Here is a 9,676-nt window from a genome sequence, read left to right as displayed (position 1 = left end):
TTAAGAGCTTATACACTGATACACTCCTCTGTGATGTTTTCTTATGAAACGGTTTTATAAGTTATATCTTTTATATACTATTTTAGAAAGAAAAAATGTTTAAATATTAAAAACATTTACTAAAATGCTTATTTGTTCCAGTATATTTGACATGTACTGTATCAAGCTCTTCAGAATGAAAATGTTACCAAAAGTCAAAAATTCTTAGCAAGGCAAAACCAGAGTGTTAAATATTGATACTCAGATGAAATGTATTGTTGGAAGCAGTAAGGCAAAATCTGGCAAAGGAAAAATAAAAATATGGCTGCCATGTATACTATCAATTCCTCCTACAGGTGTTTGAGAACTAGAGACAGAACACAGACATAAAGGACAACATAAGTGAGTGATCCTGTAGCAGAGGTACAGATTTTCATTACTATTACTTTACTCCTGTGGTAATTTTTAAAAGTAAAAATACTTATTTTACACTGTAAGGGAAAATAATGTTGCTTAACTAAAATGTTCTCTTGGGGTAGAAGAAAACAAAGCAAAACAAAACACAACAAAACAAAACCAGAGGGAAATTTTCCTTAATATTTGAATTGCTGACCAGTGCTACTGGCTACACTACCCTTGAGGAGATATGAACTTTTCCTTGGGTTGCTGACTGTCCCACACCACCAGAAGATCTGCCAGTACCTGCCTATGGAAAGCTGCAACATGAAATTTTGCATTGGGTTACTAAAGTAATTTTCAGTTTGCACACTTTTCTAAACTTAGTTGATGGCAGTTCCAGGATATGGAGATTAGTTGTGATGTAAGAGAAGCTTCTCCAAATAACAAAGACACAAAGCTTATTATTTTAATCTTTGTCAGACTGGTACTAGCTAGACAGAAAATATTAGGAAAAAATTTTTAATGCAAATTTTTGATCCACTTTTCCACAATACTTTAGTCCATTTTTTTAAAGAGTATGTAATATTCTGTTCAGTTTGTTATTATTTTGAAAAACAGAATGGCTCTTCAACCTTGATGATCTTTTAAATGGTTAAGCAGAACCACAAGCCTCAAAAGAGATTTAATTAAACAAGAATTTTAGAATTGACTCTACCTATAAAAAAGTTAGAGCTTTAATAAGGAAACTGAAATATCCTCAGCTGTTCCTAAATTCTGTCTATATTCTAGGCAGACTATAATAGTATATGTATGACAGGTTTTTTGTCTAATTATAATGTACAACAGAAGTATGCTGTTCTTGAGATTCTCTGAAAATAATAATTTAACCAGTGTTATTATCACAAAATGAAGAACTGATGAGAGGTAAGTGGCCTACAAGTCTTAAAAACATAAATTCAAAATGCTTTTTTTTCCCACACATTTTCTTTTGTGCATAGAGAAAATGAAGAGAGAGAAAGAGACTTCATAACTGTGTTCCTTTCAGTAAAGTAGCATACATTTCACATGTAGTAACAAAAAATCCTACCTTGATGGACTGACTGTAAGGTCCTATGCTGGCAGGTGCCCAGTGGGAAATGCTCTGTACGTGCATGACCAGCTTTTCATCATGTACTACATCATCTGCTGCCTTGTCATCCTTATGTGCAAGGCAGTCAATGCAAAACAGCACTCCATCAGGTAACAGTGTTTCCACACATACTCTGAAAACACAAGATAATTATCTTTTTCAAACAGAAGTTTGCTTGAACCAAATCCCAACATTTATTTTCCACTTTTTTTTTTTTTTTTTTTTTTTTTTTTTTTTTTTTTTTTTTTTTTTTTTTTTTTTGTCTGGACAAAAAAAAGGAAATTTTGCCAGGATCATATAAAGAAGTTAAGAGCATTGCAATAACCTGCTAGCATTAACAGTGTTATCTCCTCAAGGACACTGCTCACAGACAGCTTCTTGTCCACCAGGACTCCCAGCTCCTTCTTTGCAGGCTGCTTCCCAGCACTCCAGTCTCCAGGCTGTGCTGGTCCATGGGGTTATTCCTGCCCAGTGCAGGACCCTGCCTTTGCCTTGGCTGAATCTCAGACAGTTCTCTCCCCATCTCTCCAACATGTCAAGGTCCTTCTGCAGGGCTGCACAGCCCTCTGGGGTACTGGCCACTCTTCCAGATTGGTGTCACCAGTGAACTTGCTGAGGAGGGATCTGCACCTTCATCCAAGGCACTGATGAGTAAATTAAACAATACTGGGCCAAATATGTCACTATTAGTGACAGTGCCCCAAGTCCAACTAGTCCAACTAGACCCTGTGCCACTGATTATAACCCTCTGGGATCTGCTGTTCAGCCAGTTCTCAATCCACCTCTCTGTCCACTCATGCAGTCCACACTTCCTGAGTTTGCCTATGAGGATGCCGAGAGAGACAGTGTCAAAGTTTTCTGAAAAGCAGCAGCTTATAGTTCCTTTACAACCTTCTCACAGGTTATCTGTAATACTAGCACATTTTTCTGCTATACTTTAAGTTGCATGACAGATACAAACATATGACAGGACTCAAAATCTACTTAAGCATTCATTTATAAAGTTCACTTCTGTTTCCTCCAAGGAAGACTGAGTGCCTTGATGAACAGACAGACGTGTGTTGCATGTGGCCAGTTAAAAAGCAGGGGGATTGAGGGGCTATGCAGGGAAATCAACATTTCAAAGCCTGAAAAATAATTATATTTGCAGTCCATGCATAGAAAAGTCATTTAGCTCCCAGCAGGAATCCAACAAAAAAATTACTTGTTCTCTTTACATATCATGTAACAGCCTTATAAAATTCTTCCCATCTTGCTTATTTCTTCCAAGAAAACTATTTTTCTCCTCACCTCCCACATGTAAATATAGTAGTTTTTCCTCATTACCATCATCACAAGCATGGATGAATGAATTTTCTGCTTGGGCTGGTAAATTTTCAAGACAATTTTGCAAATTTATTGCAGATCCACACCCGAGTCAGTGCTTCCAGCATACCACTTGTGAGAACTTCCACAACCAGGCCTCTGTACATAATGCAATGATGCAACCATGCAAACTGCTGTATAATTTTTCTTCAGGACAAAATGCAACATAGACAAATATGCAACATAAATGCAGTGCTGTGGAAAGGGACCTGAGCACCCTGGTCTGTGGCAAGTTGAACATGAATCAGCAGTGCCCTGGCAGCCAGGAGGGCTGAGTGTGTCCTGGGGTTCATCAGGCACAGCATCACAGCCAGGCAAGGGAGGGGATTGTCCTGCTCTGCTCTGAGCTGGGGCAGCCTCACCTCCAGTGCTGGGGGCAGCTCTGAGAGCCAAAGTATGAAAAGATATAAAGTGCTAGAGAGCATCCAAGGGAGGGCTATGAAGATTGTGAAGGGCCTGGAGGGGAAGCCATAGGAGGAGCAGCTGTGGTCACTTGGTCTGTTCAGCCTGAAGGAGATTCAGGGACACCTCATTGCAGTTACAGCTTCCTCATGAGGGGAAGAGGAGAGGCAGGCATCTCTCCTCTGCACTCACAGTGACAGGACCCAAGGGAATAGCCTGAAGCTCTGTCAGGGGAGGTTTAGGATGGATATTAGGTAAAGGTTCTTCATACAGAGGGTTCTTGGGCACTGGAATAGGCTCCCCAGAGAAGACACAGCACCAGCCTGACAGAGCTCAAGAAGCGCTTGGAAAATGCTCTCAGGCACATGGTGTGACTCTTAAGGTGTCCTGTGTAGGATCACAAGCCAGACTTTGACAATCCTTGTAGGTACCTTCCTACTCAGGATATTCTATGATGCTCTGAAACCTGTTTGCTCCATGAAAATAAAACTAAAAAGCCATTTTCCTGCAGCTTTCTAACCCTTCTACCTTGTTATTTTACTGGCTACGTAGCTGGCTATGCAAATGTGTAAAACATGCAAGCATAAGATATAAAAGTTAAATTGTGAGGAGTATTACAAAGAGAACCTACAACATGTAGGAGTGGAGAATAATTTTGTGTAGTTTATGGCTGGTATTAGATCCCTCCTCTGAAGACATACACAGCCTCCCATTTCTCTCTGATTTAATAATCCTGGCCTAAAGTCAGCATCCTAAAGCCTCTCCCTGCTTGTCTTGGGTCTGACACCCAGGCAGTGTAGTGGAATGTGATGATTATCTTAACAGTATCTTTGAACTATTTGTCTTGCTATACTTAAAATTCACAAACCTCTGTTATACTTCATATTCTGCAATAAGAGTATAAAATATAGGAATTTTCATTAGAAAATTGCTGAACAGTTGGTTTTAAAAATATGAAGAAGACAAGAGGTATGACCACACGGTTGACCCTGCTTTTAGTGCAGGATTGGACTAGATGACCTGCAGAGGCCCCTTGCAATCTGTATTAACCTATGATTCAAATGAAATTTTTCAAGCTATATCTGTTCTGCATTCTCAGCATATTATCTCAGAAGCATAAGAAATTACTGTAAAAAATTACAAATTACTGTAAAAAAAATAAGCCATTTTGACAAAGGCAATAAAAAATACAAACAGAAAACTAGTTTAACACATATCTTTTTTAAAAAAGAAAAATTTCATAGCCTAGGTGTTTTTTTAACCAATTTCCAATGGAAAACAAATCCACCACACCCAAATAACACAGGAATCACATAGTGCACACCTAAACTACTAAGCAGTTTCATTATGTCAGATGTAGACTTGGACACAAAACAGAAGATTTTGTACAACAGATATTGAAAAAAATACACTTTGTGTATCCATGAATAATAGTGTTATCATCAATGTAATTTCTTTTGATATTTGAATTCTTACTGAACATGGAAGTGCAGCTAAGCTACCCAGCTAGTGTGATTATCTGAGGGAAACACAAGACATTAAGAATAACCAGATTGAGCCAAAGATAATGCAGTAGCTGCTCTCAACCAGAGCCAAGTGCATATAAGTAGGGGAAGAAAAGAAAAGGCCTAAATATAGTTTTGAAATAACTGTCAGTATCTCATGATGTGAATCCCAAGCAACTGCTCAGAAAATAATTTTGCTTTTGTATTTAACAAAATAAATAGAACAAGGTGAGTAACATTTGTCACAAAGACCTAGAGGGTTCCAGACCTCATCACTTTTTGGAAGCCATAATGCTTTTGACATTTTCTCCTGTAACACACTCATAGAGAAATTGTTGGCGTTGGGGCCAGATGAGCAGAGAGTGAGGTGGAGTGAAAACTGGCTGAACAGCCAGGCCCAGTGGGTGGGATCAGTGGCACAGACTCTCACAGGTGAACAACGAGGAGCTTATACTGGGTCCACTCCTGTTCACATCTTCATTCATAATCTGCATGATGGGGCAGACTGTATCCTTGGCAAGTTGCCATCCACATGGATATTGACAGGATGAAGAAACAGGCACACAGGAACCTGATGAAATTCAGCAAGAAGAACCTGCAAGTCCTACACCTGGGGAAGGAACAAATTCAAGGTCCAGTACATTCTGCGGGCCCACTGGCTAAAAAGCAGCTTTATGGAGAAGGATTGGAGGTTCCTGATGGACACGAACTTGCATATGAGCCAACAGCATGACCTTGTGGCAAAGACAGTAGATGATATCCTGGGCTGCATTCAGAGAAGCACTGCCAAAAGGTCAAGGGATATAAACAGAAAAGAAAAGCAAATAAAGTCCCAGCAATACAAACAGTTGTCACTTCAATCAAGTCAAAAAAGAACCAAGACTTGCAAACCATGTATGATCCTTCTGTAAGTCCGTATGGGGGAGCATTTGTAAACCTTATGGTATGTATTAAAGCAGGAATTTCTAACCCTAGTGTTTTTGACATGAGCAGCTGTGATGTTAATACTCCAAAAGGCAGCTAAAGTCTTCTTCTGTGAGACACAAACATTTGGCAAAATGCTCCACAAATATGGCAACAATAATTCAGTCTATTACAGTGCATCATAAATACACTAAAGCAGTAATCTAATCCTACCTTGCTGGTGGACACAAATCAAATTCTGTCACATAAACTGAGTTTATAATACTGAAATCTTTCATGCTCTTCATATATAGATGAACCAAAATAATATCCTTCAGTTTCAATCCCTCTGAAGTCAAATTAGCTGCAGGATAAAAAAAAATAGCTGTTAAAGAAAATATTTTAAATGCGTGCACAAAGATAGCATGGGTATCATGGTTAGCAAAACCAACTGGCAATAACCTAACTGTTGCCTAAACTTGACTGAAGATTTAGTAATACACTACCTATATCCCCATTAGTATTTCCTTCTTCCATTATATTCTTTCTCATATTAGTTTTACAAATATACAGAAGCAGACTACAAAATAAATTTTATCCACTCTGAACAGTGAATTCTTGCCCCATGAAAACACATAAAGCATTCATGCATGTAGGTATGTTACAGCCTGAATTACTTGAATCCATAAGTTTGATTGTCTTGGAGGAGCTTGGGGTGAGGTTCTTGTTCTGTGACAGCTAGTAGCAGACAAAGGATTTGAATCACAAAAATACAGAACTGGAAGGGACAATAGCCATCTTCAAGGAAGAGATCAAATATTTATATGCCATTCCAGAGGGATGCTTGTCTAAGCTGTTTTTAAAAACTCTCACTGCAATAATAATTTGTGCATAAACAAAGAATCACCAATGGCAAGACAGACAATAGGAAACAAAAGTGCCACAGGAGAAATGAAGGAAGGATGAGAGCAGAGGAAAGCTCAAGCAGACAGCTAAAGAAGACATACTCAGAATTCAAGATCATCTGAATGTGTATACATAGAATATTTCAGTCACAGTGCTCAGAGAGAATGCATTATTCTTATATAATCAACCACATAACTAGATATGTGATCAGCTCTGCAGTGTCTCCTTTGTAGCTCATGAGCAACAGAAAGCAAATGAAGACAAAATCTTCTCTGAATATAGAGCATATATAATGAGAGAGTACTCTGTGACCTAATTTAAATAAGCCATGTAAAGTTCTTCTCAGTGTTATTTTGGGGATCTTAGCCTTTAATGTTACAGTGTGCACATGTATAGACTTGTTTTTCAATTGAGAAGTACAAGGGGATAAAGACAATCTCTGAAGGTTGTTGCCTTAGTGAGAAACATAGTTTTCATGTAAAAATTTTCAATGCTTTTAAAGACAGTTCAGAATTTTGCACATTTTCACAAAGATTCGTTTGGTTGCACCAACACTGAATTTTTTTCTAAATGTCCCAGCTTTACTTAGCCATACTGCCAATAATAATAGCAATCTGAAAAGGGGAATTCTCATTTACAGAAAAGAAAGTGATATAAGAGATTATATAGCAATTGACATAGATCTCCTATGAAATCAAAATACATATCCAGAAATATCAGCTGATAAATTAGCATACAATGGTATTCTGTATGGAAACAGAAATGTATTTGAATGCTACCTGATAGCAATCACTAGATCAATATCAGCTGTTATATCCTCAGTTACAGAGGAAAAGAGGGCAATTCTCAACTTTCCAGCCAGCACTTTAGTCAAGCAGAAAGGTCTGCAGTTAAAAGTTCTACAGCATTATATGGAATACTGGAGGGGGAAAAAACCCCTCAATCAACTGATACATACCTCTGCACTCACAAACATCTCCACTCTAAATTTAAAATATATGAGCCAACAAACTAACTGTAATTTGTGAACACAGAGTAAGGTGGAGGCATTGATTTGGGTAAATTCATAATTTCCACCTTTATTTTTAAAAAATCCCCTAAGTAAAAGTACTATCCCTTTTTCCATTGCATGGATGAGAGGAACGGCAGGAAGTAACTTCTCTCCAGCTTATAATCAAAACAAAATTGACTCCCAAAACGCTCTCTCTAGTAGAAAGGCATACATAATGAACTGGTTAGCAAGTTCTTGAGCTCTTCACAACTTCAGTTTTTCAGGGACAGAACCATTACATTGCATATGTCCTGGTTATACAGGGAAACCTTACAGACTTTCTGTTGAATTTCTAACCATTCATGGTTTCTAATAATTTATAGAATATGATCAGGTTAGACTCACCCTTAAGCAGAACTGCTTCAAAAGGTTACATTGACTGAAGTAATTTTGGTTGGTTCGTTGGTTGGTTTTTGTTCTGTTGGGGATTTCTTGTTTGTTTTTTATTAAGAGGTTATCCAGAATCCTTAGCTGAGAGCCACAAAATTCTACTTCCTGTAGACAGTATCCAAACTGTCTACAGGAAGTAGCATTTAAGAACTTTAGCCTGTTTTAATGTAATAAAAATCCACAGTTTCCTTCAAGCTTATGAAACTTTGCCATGAGACAACTACACCAGAGCTGCTTTATAGTATATAAAGCAAAGCAATCTTTGTCACCTTCCAATTACATCTAACAAAAAAAAGTTTAATATGTTTGAGAAAACAAATGTATAAGCAGCAATATAGTGCATTCCCTCCCATTCTTGGCTTCATAGAATTCCATCCATTCTACAGAATATTTCTTGGCATCTAGTAATAAATTTCCATTTCCAAATCCTTTTGTCAGCACCCATTTACTTTAGAGGGGGTTAAATCAGTTAACCCAGCAGAGTTTAAACATACTGTGCTTCTTCCATTCTCACCACAGTGTAGCTGAACTGCTAAACAGACTCAAAGTACGTGTTTAGAAAAAGCCTTGTGCAAATTTGCAGATTAAGTTATCAGAAACAAATTATTTTGTTTGTCGTGGCAGAACCATAATTCATTCAGTTTCTACACCCACTTTCAAAAGGAGAATAACTAAAAGAGAAGTGAGAACTGAAATTTTCTGCAAAGGATCAGAAAATTACTTTTTTTCCTGCCATCACACAGGTAATGCAAGTAATCTGTTGAAAGAAATGGGCCACTGCACTAGTCAGACATAACCTTTTTTGGCAGATGCTAAGGCAAAATTACATAATGTTTGTACAAGTAAACTTCCATTCAAATAAAATGAGGAAAAGAAAAAAGCTCCACAACCCTCTTGCTTCACTTCATAGATTATATGAAGATTTACACTAAAATCTATTGCCTTTTTCAGTAAAAGTCTGATCATCTCCACCTTGCTGATTTCCAAACTATCACAAACTAGCTTAATGACCTTCTACCAAGTAGAACTTTGCTTCTGACAAAGAATTCTAGGGTTTCTTTATCATTCTATATTCAATCATGAATATTGAGCTGGACATGTAAAAAAATACGATATGATAGAACAATATCTGAGGCAAATTCATAAACCAGAACATGAGTTTACCCATTTATATATTAAAAATTATTTCCATTTTTGTGAATGAAAAGAAACCTGTACAAACATACTTCACCTAAACTTTAGAATGAAAAACAGAAACATGAACATTTTATTTTAAATGTCAGAATCTTGTAAGTAACCTGGATTTCATGATCCCCAAGACAGCAATTTTGCCTTTACATTAGGAATATAAATGAGATTTACTGCTACTGACCTAATCCTAGATGCCAAAATGTATATCAGCTTTCTAGAAAACTTAATTTAATATTATGGAAGCTACAAATGTGTTTTAGCAAATAGACAGCCTCTATACCATGCATACATGCTCACACACACTCTATATTTCAAGAATAGTATAAAGTGAGCAAGTACTGTGGAAACAGTGTTTTCACAGGGATATCAACTGTAATCTGGCTTTCCAGGGCCTTCAAAGACAGTCAAATTATGATGTGTTAAATATTAAAGGTGGCAGTCTTGATATCAAAGGTT

The 9,676-nt window shown here is 37.3% G+C and overlaps 1 protein-coding gene across 1 annotated transcript in view; it reads right to left on the bottom strand.

The window, feature by feature from the left end:
• The window catches only part of DPH6 (diphthamine biosynthesis 6), a 186,333-nt gene that overhangs the window by 99,801 nt on the left and 76,856 nt on the right, over positions 1–9,676 (bottom strand). The window contains 2 exon segments of the mRNA XM_056493602.1: positions 1,466–1,640; positions 5,917–6,046. Of these exon segments, the coding sequence (XP_056349577.1) occupies positions 1,466–1,640; positions 5,917–6,046 (305 nt within the window).

The sequence above is a fragment of the Oenanthe melanoleuca genome, chromosome 5 (genome assembly GCF_029582105.1).
Source record: "Oenanthe melanoleuca isolate GR-GAL-2019-014 chromosome 5, OMel1.0, whole genome shotgun sequence".
NCBI lineage: Eukaryota > Metazoa > Chordata > Aves > Passeriformes > Muscicapidae > Oenanthe > Oenanthe melanoleuca.
This window is presented reverse-complemented; position numbering and strand designations above follow the sequence as displayed.